Raw genomic sequence first — 25,832 nt, forward strand, 5'->3', positions numbered from 1 at the left:
TTATTTCTCCTTTATCATCAATCTTAGTTTTCTGATAAGGAAACCCACGTTATCTTTACTCTTGTGTCCAACTGGTTCAGAAAGGGCAAAACTCATTTCCCTTAAGAAGAGAGTTCATTAACCTTCTAGAGCTTAATCAACACACTAAAAGAGAACTTCCTTTCATTATTGCTTCAACAAATGCTTGCCACCACCTCAGGAAATGTTTCCCCTCTCCTCACTCTTTATACTTCCTTCCTAAAGCACTTATTACAATCCTGTGCTGGTTTCACATGTTTGATTCATACTCTGGATCATGCACTCTCTCAGGTACACAGGTTCACAATGATTCTGAATGATGGCTTGAGATCACTGAGCTATCACTTCCCAGCACAACTGAATCAGTTTCCCTGTTCTGTCCAAACATGGCCAATCACTGTCTATCACGGTCTTTCACTTTACTACATATTTCTTTGCTCAAGACAGTTTCAATTTACAACCATTACCCCACTGTAATTGTTAACAGCACTCCCTTTACTCTCAAGTGCCTCAAGCTGGACATTATATCATCATCCAAATTGCAGAGGAAATAAATAATGTCCACTGAAAATGTTATTTATGGTCACCCAACTGATTATGTGATCACTGAATAATCTGAAATTAATGAAAATCAACAATAAAATTCCTATTACTAGATACCAAGAACCAAGGGTACCCAAACACTGAAAATGAGAAATACAATGTGGATGTTGAAGAGACTGATGATAACACAGAGGGTTTGATGTCATGTCCCAACCATTACCTATCAAGTGTGTAAGGACAAAAAATTCACATCTGCCATGCCATGACCTAACCTCTAAAAGACAGGCTCTTGAATGAACAAGGATGAAAATGTTATATGCCCACTTTAGAAGAACTTGGACCAGAATCTTGCTGGGAACTAGAGAACAGAATGGTATAAAAAGTGGCTATAGTGTGACATCAGCAAAAATGGTAGACTAGGGATTTCTAGGGGATGCCCTTCCCCAGAAACACTGAAATGATGTGAGAAAAAAAGTTCAAGATGTTTTTATGAATACAGAATATTTGCATAGTACTAGTACATATACATCATAAAGCTACTTGTGTAAACATTTTAAACACACACCTATATACAGACACACTTATACATACAATTTATATACATAAATCAATGTATAAAAACTGGATTAGAAGAGTACACAAACATGATATGTTTACCTTGATCAAGGTAGGGGGCAAAGGTGAAATACAGGTGTGGGGGGAGGGGAGACAGAATGAAAAGTGACTGCTAACAAGTACAGGGTTTTCTTCTGGGTTGACGAAAATGTTCTGGAATTAGTGGTGATGTTTGCACAACTTCATGAATATATTAAAGACACTGACTAACATACTTTAAAATGGTTACTTTTAGAGGCTCCTGGGTGGCTCAGTCAGTTAAGCATTTGACTCTTAATTTAGGCTCAGGTCATGATTTCACAGTTCATGAGCTAAAGCCCCATATCAGGCTCTGTGCTGATAGTGTGGAACCTGCTTGGGATTCTCTCTCTCTCCCCCCCTCTCTCTCTGTTCATCCCCCACTTGTGCGTACTCTCTCTCTAAATAAATAAGCCTAAAAAAATTAAAATGGTTAATTTTATGGTATTTGAATTGTATCTCAATTTTTTAAAAAGAGTATGTATCCTCTAAATTAACATAGGGAGAAAATGGAAAAATACTTAATTGATCCAAAATAAGCAAGAAAGGAATGAAAAAGGATGAATAATAAACACAGTTGACATAGTGGGCTTTGCTCAAAATATTAATAAAAAGATGAAATGAAAAAAAATAGGTGGGAGATTTTAGGTAGGTCTGCCATGCTTTATTAATTAAAGATGAAAAGACTGGCAGTACAAACAAACATCTAGAGAAAATACTTCTATATTACTATATTTTTATGTATACTTTTAAATTTTTAAAATGGGGAAGGGTGGGGTGGGGTAAGAAAATGGTCTCTGTCTTTAGGAAGTTGATTGTCTAGATTAAATCCTAGTTCATTTTTGCTGGCTACTAGCAATAACTGCTTATTCTTGTAAGTATTCATCGTCACAAAGTGTCTGTCCCCAAATGCCAAGTTCTGTAGCCAGCAATATCCACCTTCTTGTCCTTTAAAAAAGAAACAAAACCCTGTTTGCCTACATTTTGTCTTCTAGCACTTCTCCCAATCTTTAAAATTTCCCCATGATCATAAAAGTAGAATGAAAATTAAAATTAAAAACCATTAAAAAAAAGTCTCAAGAGAGCTAGAGTGACTTTTCCAAAATCAAGGAGGAAGGCTACAAGGGAAGCAAGGTGTCTAGATTCTTATTTCTCCCAAATGATGACAGTGCCATTATTCCTCAGGAAAAGAAAACCATGAAAAGCATCTTAAGAATTTAATATCCTCTACACCCACCCTGTCTTTCACTTCTGGAGAGAGACACAATCTTATTAATTCCAGAGTAAGGCTGGTCATTTGCAATCTCTGGAATTCTTTCTGGATCTCTCCATGACCTAATCCAAATAGTTAAACATCTCTTACAAGTCCACACATTCAATGATATATCTGACTCTCAACAGGACTCACTCATAGAAAATGGTTTCAAAGTAACTTAAGTTCCACACTGCAAACCTACATTTTCTAACTACCAATAAAAATTTTGCCTTAGGCTTACCTTAATCAACTTTGTTATAGATCAAAAATATATACTCAAGCCTCTGCACCCTCCCTCTGTGATTTCCTCAATGTCAAGATTATTTCAGTGAGCACAACTGACAATGGTCTGATTTTCACATCCATAATAAAAAGAGATACACACTAAATTTGAGACAGTCGTGGACAATGTGTTTTATTTTAACCAAAGTCACCAGATTTATAAGTGTCCTCCTCTGAATCAAAGCAATAAAACCTAAATTCCTAAAGATTAATATTCTGTGTAATTACCTCTGGGTTGGGGGGGGGGAAGTCATGCCATTCTAAACTCTAAACTCTTGAACACAATTTGCTAGGAAAACGCTTTAACAGCTCTACTCAGTGACAAAACAAAAATCCATCATGACTCAAGTTAACACAGACTTCTAGAAATACTGGCAACTAATAATACAGACATTTCAACTTAAAGGTAACTTTGTTAGAGTATACAACAGATTGTTTGCAAAAGTTAAGTATCCTTTAACTAATGGTGAACTAACTTTTTAACCTAAAAACAATCAAGTTAAAATGGATTTTTGCTAAATTTATTAAAAATTGAAACCTCATCCTTTGAAAAGAATGTAACATAAATAGAGTTACAACAGACTCAAATACTAGTGAAGGAAATACTGCTTTAGAAAAAGCACATGAAAAAGTCACATTAGGTAACCAACAAAATGAGAATTCCACAAGTTCTTCTAAGGAGACTCCACTTAAGTAACACACTCAGGAGGTAGCTGGCTGTCTGTCTCAGAGATCTGCTTCTGGTGGTACAAGCATGGCATCAGACACACCTGGGCTCACATCTTGTATTCTATCATTCTCCAGCCTCATCATGGATTGGGATTAAATAATTTACTGGTTGCCTGAATATCTCCACGTCAAATAGGGATTTAATATTCACCTACTTCCCTAGAGCTGTTGTGAAGACCTAATGAGATCGTGGATGCAAAACACGGTCGACAAATGGTATTCTTCATTGTTCCCAAATACCAACTCTGTACTTATTTTCAGTCATGAACAACAGGCTGATTTCTCCTGAAATGGCAGCACTATAGAGCAATAATAGAGTTCTAATTAGTCTTATTATTTCTCTGCAAAATCATATGCAAACAAATAGGACCTTACCACTGATTAAGTGTAAAAAGTGGAGGGCAGGATAGGAAGGGTAAGAGATTTGGGGGAATATTGAAGAGCTACAAAAGAGGTAACTTGAGATAAATACACATTAAGACAGGCAACAAAAATAGGAAACCACACCACAAGTTTTGGAGGTCAACTTTTCAAGCTTAACCTCAACTGGCATAATGAAAGAACAAGGTACCAGGAAAAATTCTGTCATGGCAGCAACCATTAGACATCCAGTTTAGGATTATTTTATTTCCTGGAACATTTACCTCCTTTTTCCATAACTCACACACAGGATTTGTGGGCAACTTTTTTTCTTTTTCTTTTTTTTTAAGTTTTGGTACTCTGAAATAGCAATCCAAGTGCCAACAGAAGTTTCTCTGCACAGACATTTGCCAGGACTAACAAAGAGGTAAATTCAAGTAACAACTGGCTGTTTGCCACAGTGAAGAAAGAGATAATCTAGCAGGCAAGCTCTTTTCCTCTCCCGTACAACTTTCCACATTCTCTTTTAAGTAACAAGTCCCAGACTGCCAGTTTCCCTGCAAAATTCCAATCCTATTGGAACTCCTCTTTAGAAAGCTGCAGTTCATCAACATAGAGCAAAGTTGGAGTGATCGATGAAACCTTACACGGAAGGGAAAGTAGGACACAGCAATGTGATCAGTTAAATAAGAAAAATCAACCTATGACCATTTCCTAAGAACAAGGGCAACATTTTTGTCCATCACTAAGTATCATGGGCACCCAAATTTTGGTCTCTAATACAGTTCCTACTGAAATGAACTAGAAGTCTTAAGATACAGCTAATTTCACATCTACTGATGAAAGTGGGGTGGTGATCAGGATGTGTCTAGAAGCATGGAATTAGGCTAAGAAAGCAAGGATGCTTTCAAAGATGTCAGGGAGAGTTCTAAAGAGATAAAATAAATAGCCTAAAAGGGCCTCCAGTAGACAAGTTGTGACAATGTGGACATTTGAAGAAAAAAAAATTACATTTAGTGGATATACACTTATTTTGTAAATAGTACTGAAAAAGAAAAATAAAATATTCAGAAACAGGTCGAAATGTGGAAAAGGTAAAGAAAAGAATATGGTTAATTTTCCCCCTCCCCCCAGAACACGGTTAATTTTTTATTGATTTAAATAAATAGAAGACTGTCAATATACTGGAGTATTTGTTTCCAGAGACATAAATTTCTATCTGTGTCTACAAAGAAATGAGGGGAAATTCTGTGCAAGCCCAAAAGTTTTGGGGAAAAAAAAAAACTGTAACAAGAACAAGGAGGGGAAAGGGGAATGATCAGAATAAGGTCATACAAAGAAATTTAGTTTAAAAAAAAAAAAGAAAATATTCCATGATCTGTCCTAAAATGATCAAACTCCTAGATTAATCCCTTATCTCAGAGGAAGAAAATTCTAGGCAGCCTTCTAATCACAAGATTCTAATAAGGCATGCTTAAATTTGTAATAATCTCTACCAGGACAGGGTAATGATAAGAGGACAATTAAGAATTTAATCCAGAGGAAAAATACCAGCATGGAATTACCAGCATGGAAAAAAACGAAAATCTATATGAGCAATGGGAACTTAAGTGGCCTTATTAACCTAACAAATTAAGTTTAATTGCAAAAAAGGACCCAACTAGATAATAAGCAGTCCAGATTTAAATCATCTTGGGAGAAGCAACCAGGTCCCCTACTCCATTCAAGACTCAGTCAATAACCCTGATCATGTGTAACATAAGTGGTCTCAGCAGACATTCACTTTTTTTTTTCCCCCAGGCTGGTGAGATTTCTAAAACCTCAGAAAGGTATACATAAGAATTCCATAACCTTAGGGAGGTTCAGAAGTAAAGAAATGTATGAAGCCCATGGTACTGATGGTTCAGAAAAGTTTCAGTATAAATATGGGAGGGGCGCCTGGGTGGCTTGGCTCAGTCACTTGAACATCAGACTCTTGATTTTGGCTCAGGTCATGATCTCACAGTCATGGGATCCAGCCCTGCGTTGGGCTCTATGCTGAGCATGGAGCCTGCATGAGATTCTGTCTCTTCCTCCCTCTGCCCCTCTCCCCAGCTCGTGCACTCTTTCTCTCTCAAGTTAGAAAGAAATATAAATAAATAAATAAATAAATAAACAAACAAATAAATAAATAAATGTATGTATGGGAGTAAGTTTTGCAATATTTGTACTTTTTTGTCTGAGATGTCTGAAGTTCAAAAGAATCAGCTGTACTTTTAAGCAAAATTATGAGAAAAAAGATGTGTGTACGCACATGTATTAGTGTCATGTCATCACCTACCCAAAAAAATGCACCCAAGTCTAAAGAAATAGGATATATTATTAGAAGTAAAATTTAGGACAAAGTAATAAGACAATGGCTCTATTTTTTAAGAGGTATTTTCTTTTTCTTTTTTTTTTTAATGTTTATTTTTGAGAGAGAGCGGAAGAGAGGGGGTGGGGGGCAGAGAGTTTGGGAGACAGAGAATCCCAAGCAGGCTCCTTCCTCACTGTCAGTACAGAGCCCAATGCTGGGCTTGAACCCATGAACCACAAGATCATGACCCAAGCTGAAATCAAGAGTCAGACGCTTAACCAACTTAGCCACGCAGGTGCCCCAAAACAACGACCCTCTTCATCGAAAGATCAACTCTTTCCTAGCTCTTCAGATCTCTCATCTCCTTCACCACCATCATACCTACTTCTGATCTAACAAAAGCTTCCAGTACCATCTTATTCCCCAGTCTCTTCCCATTCCCCTTCTACCCCTTATGCATAAGGTCAACACTTCTGGTCCTGAATAGATCAAATGTTACTGCCATTCAAGTCTTCTGCCACTTGTACACACCTGATTCAACCCAACATCTACCTTCTCTATTATCACAGGAAGTACATTTTTCCTATCAAATTCCTACTTATCTTTCAGACCAACTCAAATATAACTTTATTAAAAATGTTTTTGTTTTGAGAGAGAGAGAGAGAGATGGAGAGCAAGCAGGGGAGGGGCAGAGAGATAGGAAGAGAGAGAATCCCAAGCAGGCACCACATTGTCAGCACACAGAGCCCAACACTGGGCTTGAATCCATGAACCATGAGATCATGACCTGAGTCAAAACCAAGAGTTGGACGCTTAACTGACTGAGCCACCCAGGTGCCCCTCAAATACAACTTAAAAGGTTTTCCACAACCCCTTATCAGAATTAACTGTTTCTACCTTGATGCTATCATAGCACAGGGTCCATACCTCCATGAGAGCAGAAATAACAATAGTACTTATTCTGAGTATTGGTCTGGTCCCTGAAACTAAGTTATTCCTTCATAGGGCAGGTTTTGTGTATTAATTATCCTTGCCTTCCTATCGCTTGGGAAGGTTCAAGATGAGCAAACACAACATTCAGTAAATCCTGGGCAAGCAGAAAGCCTAAATGCAAACTGCAATAGAGAAATGAATCCAAGATTTGGTTCCTTCAGAGAAGTACCACGAGAAAGGCTGTATCAGCAACTTCTAGGTAAAATGCCAAAAATATTAGGTACCAACACACACCAAGACATGTAGTGCTGAAATGTTCTCCTTCCAGAGTTTGTTACACAGATGTGACCACTTTGTGACAATTTATAGAGCAATATTCCTTCAATTATGCACTCTTTATATGTATGTTACACTTCAATTAAAACATTTACTTTAAGAAATAAAATTTCTGAAGACAGTAAGTATCGAAACCTGTTGAAATGAAGATCAATACACATACCAACTCAGTGTCCCCTTGGCTAGAAAATTTTATCATATCGCCTCAACTGTGAGAAGGTAAAAAACCTGGCATGTGAATATTTATTACTTTTTAAATTGGAAAAATAAGAATACTGATTGCATTTGTTCTAAGTTACTTTATAGCTTCTTGTCAGAAAGGTATAGAATAAAGCTTCTTAAATATTGGCCTACCTTTTATCTTTAGGTTTTGAAACTAAATATTAACTTTAGTAGGCAAACAAAATATACTTTAGCAAAAGAGAGACAAAATCTACTTTTCCTGAATAAGTTATTCAAATCTAAATGGTAAACAAATCAATCTACCTCTAGACCTTCATGTTTATATCACAGATGGCAACTACAGTTTTCTTCCAAAAAATTAAGTTCTTGATTTCTCATGGTTTGGATAAAAAATTAAAGCTAAAATTAAACTCAAGATTAAAAAAAAAATCTATAAATTAGATTTCCTTTACTGAAGGCCCAGCACAATGCCTGAGAGAAAACATTCACTTAAAATACTAAATGAATGCAGTAAAAACCTAAATGCCCCTGAAGAGGAGAGTGGTTGGATAAATTACAGTTATGGTACATCCACACAATGGAGTATTATAAAGTTGTGAAAAAAAAACAACAAATAAACAAACTTTTTAAAAAAGCAAAAAACAAAAACAAAAAAAGAATGAGGACAATCTTCATGAACTGTTATGGAATATTCTCCAGGGCATGTTGCTCAAGTGGGAAGAGCAAAGCACAGAAGGGTATCTATAGTACGCTTCCCATAACACAAGAAAGAAAAGGATACGAGGAAATATTCATGCACCTGCTCAATTTTTGCAACAAGAAATACAGAAAGGTTAAAACAAAATGAGATTGAATACCTTCAAGGGATAGATGGAACTGGGTAGAAGGAAGGGAAATGGAGTAGAAGGAATGACGAGTGGCATTTCTCTTAGGTGATCTTTTTTTACGGTTGAGTGTCAGAACCACGATGTTTCACATGTCCAAAATGTAAATGACTGCAAATAAACAGGAGTGGTACCCAAAATACAATATAAGCAGTAATAAATGAGCTCATGTGTATTATAAATGAATGGCATAACCACACTGAAAAGAAAGTGGCTAAGAAATAAGCTAGGTAACTTTGGAAAATAGCATTTCACTCTATACTTATAAGACAAAAAGTCCTATATGAAGATATGGTACCCCAACAGATTTATTTTTCACTTGGATATCGGTTAGAAATTCTGAAACTACTATCTTTATATACTGCAATTGAGCAAATAAGTAACTATATTGGGATACTAACAGCCTTTTTTTTCTTTTTTTTTACTGTTGGAGACAAGTTACAAAAAAATAAATGTAGAAACCAGAATGAACACCATTGTACTGGATTAAAATCATAAGGATTAGTATGAACTCATGTGTTGTTGTTTTTAATATATGTGTAGACATACATATACTTTCTTGCACTGTCTACTTAGGGTATAAGTGGTGACACCATAGTAGGAATGAGCACACCAAGAGTCCATTCTTTAAAGGAACTAGAGGGTCCTCCTTGAAGAAATGACTACTTCCAGGGCTGGGGCAGAGAAAATACAAGATAAACCTGGAGTATCTTATAGCACCAGAGAATCAAAAATTACTCAAAAAATGAATAAGAACTAGATAGAAGTGCTGGTTGCACAACATTGTGAATGCACTAAATGCCAATGAAGTGTTCATTTTAATATACTTTATATTTTATGTTATGTGAATTTCACCTCAATAAATTTGGAAAAGACAAGAGGGGCATGTTGAAGGCACAGAAGCCAACTTGAAGCTCCCAATGGCCACCTCTGCAACAATTTAAACACCAAAATAATTAATGATAATAATGTATTATAGCCCACAAAACACAATAAATATCCATGAGTCCATACTCATATCAAGATACAAGAAAGAAAGAAATGATGGAGAAGTGACACCTCTTCCTTTCAGCAGAGTTCCAATTACTAAATATAGAAGAAATGACAGAAATGGAAAATCACATTTGGCAAACACCACAGTAATAATTATTGCAGACAAAAATAATCAATGGATGTTAAAATTTGTGGGCAAAAGTATGATGAGAAACAGGGTATCTGCTTAGTTTTAAAGAAGCCTCCACCAAATGCTTATTAATTACAAAGGAAAAAAAAAAAAAACAGTAACTTTACAGTGGAGAAGCCAGGCAGACACCAGTTTAACCAAGTGATCAGAGTTAACATAACCAGTGGTTAAGACATTTCAGCATCATGTACCTTGTGATATGATGCACTATGAAGGATACAATGGCACTTCTGTGATATTCTTGCCAAAAATGCATTACCTCAATCTAATCATGAGAAATAATCAGACAAATTCAAATTAAGGGATATTTTTAAAAATAACTAGCCAGGGCTTCAAAAGTGCCAAGAACATAAAAGAAAAGACTAAGGTAACTTCCCATCAAGGAGGAGACTAGAAAACATGACAACTGAATACAATGTGGGATCCTGGACTGGATCCTAGGATAGAAGGGCATTAGAGTAACAACAACTGGTGAAATTCCAATAAGGTTTGCAGATGTAATACTACTATATCAAAGTCAATTTGGGGTTTAGAACATTATACTCTGTGGTAATGTAAGTTGTTCATATTAGGGGGTATAAAGGAATTCTGCATACTATTTTTCAGATTTATTGGAAATCTAAAATTATTTCAAAATAAAAAGCTTAAAAAACAGTTATTATTGGGGCGCCTGGGTGGCTCAGTCGGTTAAGCGTCTGACTTCAGTTCAGGTCACGATCTCACGGTCCATGAGTTCGAGCCCCGCGTCGGGCTCTGGGCTGATGGCTCAGAGCCTGGAGCCTGCTTCAGATTCTGTGTCTCCCTCTCTCTCTGCCCCTCCCCCGTTCATGCTCTGTCTCTCTCTGTCTCAAAAATAAACTGAACGTTAAAAAAATTTTTTTAAGTTATTATTCATCAGTTTACTGTTTATTTATTGTTTTTTAGCTATCTCCTTTTATCCCCACCCCCCCCCACACACACACTAAAGCAGGGATTTTTCTCTGATACGTTCAGTAATATAACCCAAACCTCTAATAGTGCCTGACAAACAGAAGGCACTCAACAAACACGATTATACAATTTTGATGAGCCAAAACTATGACAGTGTACTCCAAATCCTAGACTTTCTATTAATTTCCCTTATACCCTGTTTGAAATGAGCTTTCCTATTTTGTAAAGAAACACTTAAAAAATCTAAAAAATTTTATTTACTGCTTTTATTTGCAAGTAAGACTCATAGTTTTAAATAAAATGATTTAGCCTCTACAGTTTTACACCTAACAGGATAGAACATCTGATCTTATCATGCACCCAAGTCTCTATCTTGGATGCAGCATACTGAGAATACTGGGGCCCCTAAAGCCATTCCACTGCTAGTGAGGTAGTGGTTCCATGCCAGGAGACATCCTCAGGCTGCTGGGTCCCTCCCCTCACCCAGCGCTCAGCTCTTAGAGTGGGGGTACCACTCAGAGAGAAAGTTGTCATTGTCCTCACCCCCACCTCCAGAGCCCTGGCTCAGAAATTCTGCCTCGTGGAAAAGCGGGCCACAAAATAGATGGCTCCTAATCTCCTCCCAAAGGAACTACCTTCATTTGCAATAGAGAGCTGAGGAGTTTAAACTAAGAGCTGTCTCAAAAACAGCAAAGGTTGTGGTGAAGGGAACTGGGAAAATTGTGGATCTTAAGAAGATGGAACCTACACTGTAGGCATTGGCGGCTAGTTTGCAAGAAAGAACTAGGGAAAGGGATAGCTAGGAGGAGCATTCCTGTGGTCACGACAAATAGAAAAATCACTGAACTCAGAAACATTTCTTTAAAGGAACCACAATTTGATTAGATTAGTTTGTAGCAGAATTTATGCTCCAGTGCACTACTGTAAACAGCAGAACAATCAGCCAGCAATTAGTGTGGTGGTCACTGAAAGAGTGGAAGAGAATCCTACCAGTAATAACAGTCATCTCAGGAAGACTGTGGCATACCCAAAACTGTGCCTCCCTGAGAAACAACACACAGATTCAACCTGGTGGGGGCGAGAGGGAAGATACACTAAGATAATCCAGTCAGTAACTAAACAAATAAATAAGCAAATAAACAAGCAAATGATAACAAGCCCTAGGGGTACAGGTGGGAGAGTATCCAGTGTTGCTACATTACCCAAGATGTCCAGTTTACAACAAAAAATTATGAGACATGCAAAGAAATACATAAATATGACCCATACACCAGAAAAAAAAGCAGGCAGCATAAGACATTCCCTGTCAGTATGACTCAATGTAGGATTTAACAGGTAAATATTTCAAAGCAGCCATCAGAAATATGTCCACGGAACTAAAAGAAAACTTCACTAAACAGGGAAGGTAGGACCATGTTGCATCAAATAGAGTATCAATAAAGAAACAGAAATTTTAAGAAAGAACCAAATGCAAACTCTGAGGTTGAAAAGTACAATAACACAAATAAAAAAATTCACTAGAGGCCTCAAAAGTAGATGTGAACTGGCAAAAGAAAGAATCAGCCAACTTGAAGACAGATCAGTAGAGATTATGTAAACTGAAGAAAGAGCAAAAAGGATGAAGAAAAATGAATAACCTCAGAGAAATTTGGAATACCATTAAGAATACCATCATAAAGGTACTGGGAATACCAGGAGAGAGGAGAGAAGGTAAAAAATACATATATATTCAAAGAAAATGACTGAATATCTCCCAAAGTTACTGAAAAACAGTAATCTACTCATCTAGGAAACAAGACCCAAAGACACATCATGGTAAAACTGATAAAAGTCAAACACAAGACAATCTTAAAAACCACAAAGGAAAAATAATACATCACTGATAAAGGAACCCCAAGGAGATTAACAGCTAACTTTTCAGAAGAAATACTGGAGGCTAAAGGCAGTGGGATAACACAAAGCACTTGAAAACAAAACAAAAACCTTGTCAACCAGGACTGCTAAGTCCAGCAGAGTTTTATATAAAAAAAATGACAGTAAGGAGCACCTGGGTGGCTCAGCCAGTTAAGTGTCCAACGTTTGGCTCAGGTCATGATCTCATGGTTGCTGGGTCTGAGCCCTGCATCGGGCTCTGCGCTGACAGCCCAGAGCCTGGAGGCTGCCTCAAATTCTGAGTTTCCCTCTCTCTCTGCCCCTCCCCTGCTTGCACTCTCTCTCACTCTCTCTCAAAAATAAACATTTTAAAAAATTTAATAAAAACTAAAAATAAAAAATGGAGGTAAAATACACATATTCCAAGAGAAACAAAAATTGAAAACATTCATTGCTAGCAGACTTGCCTTACAAGAAATACTAAAGGAATTCATTAAGCTGAAAGCAAGTACTCCTAGACAGTAATTTAAATCCACACGAAGAGCACCAGTGATTACATAATTTTAATAGACACTGTTAAGGCATATTTTTTTCTTTCTCTTAAATGAGTTAAAAAAGAAATAGTAGGGGTGCCTGGGTGGCTGAGTTGGCTAAGTGTCCCACTTAGGCTCAGGTCATGATCCTATGGTTCATGAGTTCAAGTCCCACATTGGGCTCTGTGCTGACAGCTTAGAGCCTGAAGCCTGGTTCAGATTCTGTCTCCCTCTCTCTCTGCCCCTCTCCCACTTGAACTCTCTCTCTCAAAAAATGAATTAACATTAAAATAAATAAATAAAAAATAAAAAGAAATAGTATATCGGGGAGCCTGGGTGGCTCAGTCAGTTAATTAAGCGTGTGACTCTTGATTTTGGCTCAGGTCATGATCTCACAGTTCTTGAGATAGAGCCCTGCATCAGGCTCCGTGCTGACAGCATGGAGCTTGTTTGGGATTCTCTCTCCCTCTCTATCTGCCCCTCCCCTGCTCACACCCTCTCACTCTCAAAATAAATCAATAAACTTTTAAAAATATATAAAAAAATAAAATAAAATAAAAATAGTATAAAATGATATGCATATAACATATTGCTGAGTCTATGACACATGGAAATGTAATATACTTGCCAATAACAGAACAAAGGAGGTAAGTGAGAATAAAGCTGTAATGTGCTAAGAAAATAACAGATGGTAAAATAATAATACTGTATTGTTGGGTTTATAATATTGACAGATGTGAAGTGTACAACAATAACAACACAAAAGGGGGGTAAAAGAGCCATATATAGGAGTAACATTTCTATATATTACTGGAATTAAGTTAGTATAAATCTGAGACAGTTTCTCTTGAGACTGTATACGATGAACCCTAGAACAGCCACTAAATTTTACTCAAAATAGAATGAAAAGTCATTAATGAAATTAAAATGCTACATTAGAAAACATTCAATCAATGCAAAAAAAGTAAAGAAGAAAAAGAGGAACTAAAAAAATGTGAGACATATGAAAAACAAAATAATGGCAGAGGTGCCTGGATGACTTAGTCAGTTAAGCATCCGACCTCCTCACAGATCATCATCTCATGGTTTGTGAGTTAAAGCCCAATGTCAGGCTCTATGCTGACAGCTTGGAGCCTGGAGCCTGCTTCGGATTCTGTATCTCCCTCTCTCTGCCCCTCCCCCACTCGTGCTCACTCACTCTCTCTGTCTCTCTCTTAAAAATAATAAATTTTTTAAAAAAACAAAAGGAAAAAGCAAAACGATGGCAGATATAAATCAAACTATATCAATAACAGTAAACACGGATGGATAAACAGCCCAATCAAAAGGTAGGGGCACCTGGATGGCTCAGTCAGTTAAACATCTAACTCTTGATATCAGCTCAGGTCATGATCCCAGGATCATGGGATGGAGCCCATGTAGGGCTCAGCGCAGAGCATGGAGCCTGCTTGGGATTCCCCCTCTTTGCCCCTCCTCTGCTCATGCTCTCTCTAAAATAAATAAATAAACATTTAAAAAAAGACTCATTAAAAAAACCTAAAACAAAAGGTAGACATTGTCAGACTAGATCCAGAACATCATGATCCAATTATATATTGTTTACAGGAGACAAACTGTAGATTTAAAGACACAAATAGTTTAAAGTACAAGAATGTAATAAGGCAAAACACACAAGCAGAAACCACAGAAAAGCTGGAGTGGCCATAGTGATATCAGACAAAGCAGACTTTAAAACAAAAATGTTCCTAGAGATAAAGTGGGAATACATAATAATAAGTAAATAATATAAAATAAAACTAACATAAATATTTGAAAATAAGAGGCGCCTAAGTGGCTCACTTGGCATGATCTCACAGTTCATGGGCTCCAGCCTTGCATCAGACTGTGTTGACAGCTTGCAGCCTGGAGCCTATTTACAATTCTGTGTCTCCCTCTCTCTCTGCCCCTCCCCTGCCCATGCTATCTCTCTCTCTCTCTCTCTCTCTCTCTCAAAATAAATAAACTTAAAAAAATTTATTTAAAAGTAAAATAAAAAATATATGCACCCGATAACAGAACACCAAAATACATGCAGCAAAAACTAACAGAAATGAAGAGAGAAATAGATAATTCTACAATAGTTGGTGACTTCAATACTCTACTTTCAATAATGGATAGAACTAGATGGGAGGTCAACAAGGAAACAGAATGCTTGAATAGCACTATACAACAGCTGGACCTGACCGACATCTACAGAACATTCTATGCTACAACAACAGAATATACAGTTTCAAGTGCACATGGAACATTCTAGAGGATAGACCATATGCTAGGTCATTTTTAAAAACCTAAATAAATTTAAAAGGATAGAAATAATATAAAGCATGTCTTCTGACCACAGTGGAATGGAATTAGGCACCAATAACAGAAAAATCTGGGACACTTACAAGTATGAGAAAATTAAACTAGACTCTCCTCAACAACCAACTGGTGAAAGAAAAAAAAATTAAAAAGAAATCAGAAATTACTTTGAAATGAATTAAAAGCAAGACATAACATACCAAAACTTATGGGATGCAACTAAAACAGTCCTTAGAAGGAAATTTATAGCTATAAATGTCCACATCATGAAAGAAAAAAGATCACAAATCAATAATCTTGCCTTCTAAAAAGTCTTACCTGCACTAAATAAAGAAGAGCAAACTAAGCCTAAAAGAAGCAGAAGAAAAGGATCAAGATTAGAGTAGAAAGTAATGAAACAAAGAATAAGTAGAGAAAATCAAGAAACCAAAAGCTGGTTCTTTAAAAGATCAACAAAATCAACAAACTTTTACATAGTTTTACCAAGAAAAAAAACCTAGAACTATTAGAAAAAGAAATAAAAGAGGGGCACTTCTACTGAGCTTATAAAAGTAGAAAGAATTACAAAGAAATATTATGAACTGTACACCAACAAATTAGATAGCTTAAACAAAATGGACAAATTCCTAGAACAATACAACCTACAGAAATTGACTAGAGAAGAAATACACAATCTGAAAAGACCTGTAACATGTGTGAGATTCTATCAGTCATCACAAAACTACCCACAAAAAAAAGCTCAAGCCCACATGACGTCAGTGCTTATTCCACCAAACGTTCAAAGAATACTTATCTTCCACAAATAAAAGAGAACACTTCTCAAATCTCCGTAAGATCAAGACACAGATGTCAGCTCTTACACCACTCCTATTTAACACTAAAATGGAGGTTCTAGCCAGACAATTAAACAGCACAAAGAAATAAAAGGCATCCAGACTAGAAAGAAAGAAAGAAAATTATTTCTATTCACAGATGGCATGATCTTGGACACAGAAACTCCTAAGGAATCCATTATTATAACTAATAAATAGGGGTGCCTGGGTGGCTCAGTTGGTTGAGCACCTGACTTCGGCTCAGGTCATGTCACAGCTTATGGGTTCGAGCCCCGCATCAGGCTCTGTGCTGACAGCTCAGAGCCTGGAGCCTGCTTCAGATTCTGTGTCTCCCTCTCTCTCTGCACCTCCCCCACTTGCGCTCTCTCTCTTTCAAAAATAAATATTAAAAAAAAATTTTAAGGAATAAATAAGCTCAGCAAGGTTGCAGGATTCAAGACCAATATATAAAAATTAATCGTTTTTCTATACACTTGACATGAAAATTGACAAGTAAAATTAAGAAAACTCCATTCAAAAAAAACAAAACAACTCTAGAATGCTATCAGAAAGTATACAATACCTAGGAATAAATTTAATAAAATCATAAAACTTACACTGTGGAATCATACACAAAAATTGTTGAAAAAAACTAAAGACCTAAATAAATGAAATCTTATGCTTTATGGACTGGAAGACCTAACTAACATTGCTAACATGGTAATACAACCCAATCTGATCTACAGATTCAGTGCAATCCTATCATAATCCCAGTTGACTTCTTTATACAAACTGGCAAATGGATGCTAAAATTCACATGGAATTGCAAAGGACCCAAAATAGCCAAAAAAATCCTGAAAAAGTATAGAGTAGCAGGGCTTACACTTCCCAATTTCAGAACTTACTACAATGCAACAATGATCAAGATAGTGTAGTACTAGCACAAGGAATATCAATGGAATAGAATTGAGAGTTCAGAAATAAATCCATACATCTATGATCAACTGATGTTTCAATAAGAGTACCAAGACCATTCAATGGGAAAAAGTACCCTTTGAAACAAACCGTGATAGGACAACTGGATAGCCACGCGCAAAAGAATTAAGTTGGACCTTTACTTCATACCACACACAAAAATTGACTTAAAATGGATCAAAGGATCTAACAAGTAAAATAGCAGAATTTTCATGATCTTGGATTTGGTAATGAATTTTCAGATATGACACCAGAAGCATAAGCAAGAACAATAACAACAACAAAATAGACTGAACTTCATCAAAATTTAAAACTCTTGTGCTTCACAGGACACCATCAAGAATGTGAAAGACAACCCATGGAATGGGAGATAATATTTGCAAGTCATATATCTGATAAGGAAATTGTATCTAGAATATACAAAGAACTCTTACAAATTAATAAAAAGATAAATTACCCCTTTTTAATGTAAGCAAAGGATCTGAACTATCTTCCAAAGAATATACACAAATTGCTCCAAGTATATTAAAAGATGTTGGACATCATTAGTCATCAGAGAAATACAAATCAAAAGCACAATAAAATACCATCTCCCTACCGCTAGGATGAGAATCAAAAAGTCAGATAGGGGCACCTGGGTGGCTCAGTCAGTTAAGCGTCTGACTCTTGATTTTGGCTCAGGTCATGATCTCATGGTTTGGGAAATGGAGCCCAGCATCAGGCTCTGTACTGACAGCAAGGAGCCTGCTTAGGATTCTCTCTCTGCCCCTCCACCAATCATGCTCTCGCTCTCCCTCTCTCAAAATAAATAAATATTTTTTTAAAAAAGCCTAATAATAAGGGTTGTCAAGAATGTGAAGAAATTGGGACCCTCCCACCCTATTGGAAGGAATGCGTAATGGCCCAGCTGCTATGGAAAACAGTCTGGCAGCTCCTCAAATGATTAAATATATAGAATTATTACATGATCCAGCAATTCCACTCCTAGGCAAATACCAACAAAAATGAAAACATATGTCCGTGCAGAAACATGTACATGAATGTTATATATGGAGATACAGACTGCTTGTTTGGTCTTCCCCAATTTCTGGATTGTTCCTGACCAAAGGAGAAAGTTCATTAGGAGAACCCCAGCTACAAGTGGGATGTGTAATAACTGTAGTCCCACTCTCACAACTTCTTCTTACAACTTTCCCAACCCGTCCATTCCATGTAATTAGAATTCTGCCACATTTTTAGGTAGGAATTCTGCATACCCTGCAGACCAAAGTCCATCTTTCCTCAGGCTGAGTTCCTAACATCCTCCCAAATTTATACCAATCCCATTGACCAGCTCATGTATTCTTCCAAGTGTTGAATGAAGACCTATGAAAAAATGATAGGAACTGCACTGCATTTACCAACTAAACTTTGACAGTCTAGGAGTCCTATGTGCCAATCAAACTGAGTGTTTCATAATTCCAAGACACAAATACTTTATGCCACTTTAGAACTTTGTAGTTACACATAGAACTCCCTCCACTTGATATGCCCACTGTCTACTACTCTTCCCAGCATCACCTTCATATTTATTATTCCTCTGTGAAATGACTCAAGAATTAGTAGCCTCTGTCTCTGCTCTTCTGGGCAGCAGACCAGTAGCTAAGAGCATAATCTCTGGAATCAGCATGATTGAGTTCAAACTTCACTCTTCCACTTAAATGTATGACCTTGGCAGGTTTCTTAACCACTCTGCCTTGGTTTTCTCATCTTTTGAAAGGGTGTATAATTCTTCCCAGGTCATTATAAGGATTAAATGAAATCATTTATAACATGTAATATGCTTCCCCAGCACTGTTCTATTACTTGTATCTCAATCTATTGATGGTATCATATTTGTGTACCTGCATCTTCCCCTAGAAGTCCCTGAGTTTAGAGGTGTTAAGTTTCTTATTTCTTTTCATATTCATAGCATTTAATACAGTGCTAGGCAGGATAGGTAGCTATGAAAGGGACCAATGAATGAAAAATAAAAACTACTAGTCCAGCAAAGTCAGTGATAATGGAAACTGTGCTTTCAATATAAAAATCAGAGCACATGGTTTATGAGTAAACTAGAATCGAGTATCTGGAATGAGGCCTGCTCTGGAAAATCCAGGCTATCTGACCACCAGAATGATCTAGAAAGTATCCAAATGTTCAGCAGCTAAACTATTATATAAATGATAACATTAAAACACAGAGGATTTTACATAACCATAACAGGAGTCCTCTATTGACACCTGAAAAAGTACGGACAAAACACTAAGAAAAACAGAGCAGAAGAGTATGCATGGAAGGATTACAGAGATGTTCAAAGAAAGATAATCAAAGACAACAGACTGTGTATCTAATACCACAGATGAAAGAATCTTTATATTTTTAAATTTTTTATTCCAAAGACAACTTAACACAAAAAGAAAATAATGCTTACAATGCCTTTACCTAAGAAACAAGATGAATGAAATGGAGATTCCAAAAATTTTAATCCTTTAAATAAGACACAGTAAGAAGAGTCAAGTTTCTCCATTACTATAACTCTGACTAGATAAGTTTCCTGATAAGAAAAAAATCCATATGTTCTCCTATGGTCAATTCTCTTATATCATAAGTAAACTTTTAAGGCCAGTAATCTGTTTTGTTCATGTCTGGGACAATTAACAGTTTGATTAAATTAACTAGTTAAAGTTCTTCCTAAGTATGTCTTCTTATGATACAATTAAAAAATGACATCTAAAATGTATATATTTGTCCACAAAGAATAAAGGTCTTCAGCAAGTTTTTCATCAATTTTTACCCCCAATAGTTCCTCTCAAAATTACAGCCCAACTCAGAAAAGAGAACTAATATACTTGCTCAAAGAACAGATCATATTTTTCACTTTAATCAGTTTACTTTATAATACATACTCACACAGATATATGCACATGTATATATACACATCTATATATACACCAGAGGAAAATTAAATAATGAATCCACCTTTTCAGTTATCCTCACACAAGTTAATAAAATACTGCCAGCAATAGGACTCTCAAAGAACCTGGTGATGATGACTACTCTAACTTGATTCTAACAAACCAAATAGATACCTCCATCCTTCTTTGACATCAACAATCCTTAGATTAACATGAGGAATGGAGACAAGTAAAAAATGTGGGTGGGAATTTACTCCAAATATTTTCTCTTCAAAAAAGCAAAGAAAGGCTAGGCGCCTGGGTGGCTCACTCAGTTGAGCCTCCGACTTCAGCTCAGGTCATGATCCAGCTAGCAGGTTATGAGTTCAAGTCCCACATCAGGCTGGGGCTCCCTGCTGTCAGTGCAGGACCCACTTCGGATGCTCTGTCCCCCTCTCTTTGCCCCTCTTCCTTTCATGCTCCCCCACATTCAGGCATACTCTCTCTCTCTCTCAAAAAAAAAATAAACATTAAAAAAAAAAAAGCAAAGAAAGGCATTATCCCTGAATATCACTGAACAAACATCCTTCCTTAAAAGCACAGTTCAAAAGTCTGAACACAATAAACTTAAAACTTGTTTCTAATTTTTGAATAAGAATTTATCCTCACCCACTTCATAAATTCTCTTGCCCAAAAAGCAATCTGTCAACACATGTAGTTTAAATCATTAACTACACAGCACCAAATCATTAGTATAATCAGCATGTAAATTTCATGAAGGCACTGATTGTGTCCTTTTACGTACTTTATACAACATCCAGTACAAGGAAGCTTATTAAACATTTATGATGTTTAATAAAAATAAAATGCCAAAACAAAAGTCTTTATTATTCAATTTGGCTGTCATGTATAATATAACCACTGATCAGTATCCATTTCTCCAAGTGTAATTATAAGAAATCGAAAACAAACCCCATTCAAATTAGAAATTCTCCGTCTCCTCTGTCCAAGAACATGGTTTCATTGCTGTGTCAGAAATAAACTAGCAGGCCACCAGCAGAGAACATAAAACATACAGATTGTTGGGGTATTTAACCTAAGCATTTAAGCACCATCTACAAAGCAAAAAGCCTACTACATTTCATGCACTTTTTTGGAGATATTTTCCTTACCTTTCCCATTTTGCCACGTGGTATACCAAGATAAAGTAAGGAACGAAGTGATAAATGCTAAAACAGTAGCTACAGTTCCATTTCGGAGCCTCATCTCATTTCACCATCACAATGGTTCATATGTTTATGATGGTAACCAAAACTGTTTTCTTTTAATCGTGAAGTCAACTGAATCCAGTACTCCTGGCTCTGGGCCAATAAAAACAATCAATAAGAGAGGTTCATTTCAGATGCTCTGCAGAACAAGCCTAGCAGCAACACCATTCATAATTGCTATTCAGGATGGTCTTCGGTCTTCATAGGCTGATGTCTCAGGCTTCTTTCTTCCTATTCAGGGAAAAAAAAGAAAGAAAAACTTGTTCAATAATGCAAAATATTAGTTTCTTCATTTATTATTCACCATTATAAACAGACTTTTGGTTGGGCTAAACTCTACCTACAAAGATTATCCTCACATCTAAACAACTCATTTAATATACTAGAATTATGTGGTTTTTCTCCTCCAGGAAAGAAAGTAATGGTTCAGGGCGCCTGGGTGGCTCAGTTGGTTAAGCATCTGACTTCAGCTCAGGTCATGATCTTGTGGTTCTTGAGTTCAAGCCCTGGGTCAGTGTGTCTGTGCTAACAGCCTGGAACCTGGAGCCTGCTTTACATGCTGTGTCTCCCTCTCGCTCTCTGCCCCTCCCCCATTCATGCTCGCTCTCGCTCGCTCTCTCTCAAGAATAAACATTAAATTTTTTTAATTAAAAAAAAAAAGAAAGTAATGGTTCATTATTTAAAGGGGGAAGTTATGAGACTTGTTAAACAAATAGTAAGCCAAAGATTCCAAGCTGATAACTCCAAAGATCACACAACAGTTCTAAGTAGCATAACTGTCGCTCTCCTTAGATTTCCTATTGCAAAGTAATAGTTAACGTTTTAAAAATATTAAGAAAAAACGACAGACTACAATATGCAAACATCAAAAAAACCTGAGCTCTAGATACAGCAACATCATTACTTATATGACTTCCAGTGTGCACTTATCTAGGCCTCGCAGTTTCATCCATAAAGTGAGAAAAAAGCCTCTCCTGGCTCCTCCTCTAGGACACACATAATGTTATAAATAACAGGTTATAGTTATTACTGCTATTTATCATAATCATGAAATAAGTGTAGTTTTTCCAGTAACTAACCTACTCCTAAGGTGTAAATTGGGAATACTCAGGCATTTAGAAAATGCAGCATCCAACCAGCGCACTGTATCACCTAGGACCATCAGTTAGCATTGTTTTAACTCAGAAAATCTGGAGATCACCACCCATCTAACAAAGCTGTTGAGAAAATCAAATTAAATCAAGTCCTTATAAGCACTTAAGCATATCACCCAGCACTTAATAGGTTCTCCATAAAAGTTAACTGTGTAAAAATAAAAACAAACAAACAAAACACTGCAGCCAGCCACTGGTTTAGTCTACTCTACGCACAGCCAGTGTCATTCCCTTGGGAGCATGTCAGGCACTCTAAGATGTGCATTGATTCCCAGTGGCCTCAACGGGACCACAAGATGCACTTGGAAATATACTAAGGCATACTCTAGTGGGTTGAGTTAATGCACCTCCAAAAATGCCGAACAAGCCCAAGGGACAATTTCCTCAGCAAGAAAGTATGGCTGATTAAAGTGGCCATTTGTAGGCAATTCAGAAACTACCATCTGAGCTACTTTGTAAAACTGAACATTACTAGAAATCTCCACTGGTCTAGAGCATAGTACTAATGGTATCAATAAGACACTACAACTCACCAAGTGTTTCCTATGCATCTATTATATGCTTTAAATCTTCACAAAACCCTATGAGGGAGGCATTTTTTTAACTGAAGTATAATTGACACACACAAGGTTATACTGTTTCAGGTTTAATGAGACAGGCATTACTAACCCTATTTTACACACAAGAGAAATGAACTCAGAGAAAGAACCCTAATTTGTAGGACTCCAAAGTTCAAGCTCTGACCTACCACCCTTTCCCTCTCAAACTAGGTGACCAGCAGCTTGGAAGAATGAAGAGAAGGGCTGGGGACACTCAAAGTCTAGAGACCCTTCCTGAGGCATTATCTTTAACTGTGTCAATTTAAAATATTTTCTATACTATAACAAATATTGATCTATTATGAAAAAAGATGAAAATTTCATAGGAAATTTCCAAATTTAAAACCTGAAACTTTAAAAGAATTTCTCACTTCCTGTAACCTTTGGCTAAGCACCCCTCCCCCCATCCCACATACACACCCAGCATGCCTTTTAACTTTCCTTGGCCAGTAGATCTCTCACTATAGTATAATATTCTAGAAGCACTGAACTCTACTTTCTTGCTTCCTATTACTATCTGAAAACAAAGAACTCCAAAGGTATTCTCACAAGTCATCAGTATTTTTTAAAACCAAAGTTATTCACCTTCTATAGTTAAGACAAATGAACGTCAAACACACCCACATTTAATGGTTTAGAATTTAAAACCTTCGTGGCATTATCTTATATCAGTAAGCACTCAATGAGTTCTGATTATAAAGAGATATGATAACTCAGTGAATTATATAATGTAGAATTATAATCCTGGTGTGACATTATATAAAAATGCATATAACTTTCTGTTGTTATATACTTAGCCCTACCCCTACTTCAGGAAGGATTTTGTCCTGGTAAAAGATCTAAAAATATACAGGTTATTAAACATCCAATTAATAATTATGGGGAAGTAAAGAAAGACTCCTAAAATAAAGGATATTTTTAAATAGTTTTATTAAATACAAAGTAAGCCCATATGATAAAACTCAGTATAAATACGTAGAGACAGTAAAAGTAAATGACCTCTAAAATCAAAGTAGACTACAGATATACTATTAATAACGTGTGAAAAATATATGGAATATTAAATATTTGATCCAGGAAGCTATTTAAGCTCTGGTTTGAAGAAGATACTTATCAATTCTACTAACAAATAAGACCTGAAATTCTGCAGGAGAAATGTAAGAGCATTTTACTCAGTAGGAATGTAGTCATACATTTTAATTAGAGTTTCCACACCAACGAAGTTTAACTGCACAGTGTAAGTGAAGACTCCACAAAAACAAAACTAATGATCTCCACGGTCTTCAACCAGAAGAGGCAGTCACAGGCTGGACAGCCAAGAGCCCTAAGAATTGACCAACTGCCTAAGGCAAGAAACAAAGTGACGCCTATTCTTTATCGATGTCCACATTTGCAAAAATGTTAATCTAACACCTTAATCTCTGAGATTATTACTTAACACATCTGAATCTTGAAAAACAAAAAAGGAAGTGGCTAAAATTACTAATATCTTCTTCACCCTGACAAAGATGAATGGAACTTCAACTCTAGATCTCAAACTGAAAAGTCTGTTTTAGTTAACTTCCCTTTAAGGGCTGCAGTCCTGTATTTTATTATTAGATTCAAGAAACTGTATTTTAAAGTGTTCTCTTAAATATTCACTATGTTTTATAGGTGAGAACACTTTGCTGAACACTTGGCATATTCCCTAATAATCCCACAGACAGGACAGAGGTGCCTGAGGAATGAAAGGCAGAAGCATGAAATCCATAATGCTTCTATATAACTATAACCTATATAACTTTATACACAGTATTATGGAAAAATTAATTTATTTTAAATTTATAAAATGATTAATATTTTTCATCAATACAGCTTACATAATTTCATCAAGTGCGTTTTCAGATTTACAAGTGTGGGCTAAAGAAACCTCTGCCATGATAACCTGTTAATAAAACTATTTTTTTAACATTCAGAAAGACCAAACCAAAAAACGCATTATTATTTGATTCTAAATTTAGGTTCTAAATTCCAACGAACGTTGTTGTCATTATTTTTTATGAGAATTCGTCCGACGGCAAAAGCACAACAGCAAAATACATGGGAAGCATTAAAAACATACATTATGTCTGCTTATATTTCGCAATTCGGATTGTAAGCAATGAATGGGCTCCAGAGAAACACACGCTTCGAGAAATAAAAGCGGGCGCGCAAGTGGTATGACTGCCAGCTCATAAAACACGCCTTGGAGGTGTCACCTGGTACACTCTGTGCAATCACCCAGACCCAACCTAAGGGTCCCACTTGCAGCTTCCTCCTTCAGGGGGAACTGGGGCCTGAGGGGATGGGGGTACTCTTTCATACCGGACCCCCGCATCTTCACTTTGTAGAAATACTCAGTACGACAGCTGCACGCCTCCTCCGCCACGGCGGGAGCAGCCCTTGCCTCAGTGCCCGGGACCTCCTGGCCCCCGCCTCACCTGCCCCCGGCCCGGCGAAGGCGCCGACTCCGGGACCGGTGTGGGCCCTGGGACTGCCGGGTCCCGCGGGCAACTCTCCCTTCTCCCCAGTACCCCCCAAGCCCACACTTTCCTCCACTTTGCCCCAAAGTCAACGAGCCCCGCCGCGCCGGGAAACGCACCAGGCGCCCTGCCGGCCACCGGGAGAGAGCACGGCACCGAGGGTCTGTAGCAGAGGCAGCGGTGGCGCGGGGCTGACCGCGCGGCCAGGGCGTCCCGGCCCGCGCCCCGCCCCGAGGCCCAGCCCGCGCCCGGAGCCGGC

The 25,832-nt window shown here is 37.1% G+C and overlaps 1 protein-coding gene across 2 annotated transcripts in view; it reads right to left on the bottom strand.

The window, feature by feature from the left end:
- Positions 1-25,711, bottom strand: part of MGAT4A (alpha-1,3-mannosyl-glycoprotein 4-beta-N-acetylglucosaminyltransferase A) — a 121,452-nt gene extending 95,741 nt beyond the window's left edge. Inside the window, exons 1-2 of one of the 2 annotated variants that reach the window (XM_040453986.1) lie at positions 25,693-25,711; positions 21,224-21,550 (exon numbers count right to left, since the gene is read on the bottom strand). In XM_040453986.1, coding sequence (XP_040309920.1) covers positions 21,224-21,317 — 94 coding nt within the window. In that variant the 5' untranslated portion in view covers positions 21,318-21,550; positions 25,693-25,711. Of the gene's footprint in view, positions 1-21,223; positions 21,551-25,692 lie in introns of those variants that run through there. The other variant, XM_040453985.1, reaches the window with a different exon arrangement.
- Positions 25,712-25,832: the final 121 nt, after the last annotated feature.

Source organism: Herpailurus yagouaroundi, unplaced genomic scaffold, assembly GCF_014898765.1.
Source record: "Herpailurus yagouaroundi ecotype Mexico unplaced genomic scaffold, PumYag 210, whole genome shotgun sequence".
NCBI classification, from domain to species: Eukaryota; Metazoa; Chordata; class Mammalia; order Carnivora; family Felidae; genus Herpailurus; species Herpailurus yagouaroundi.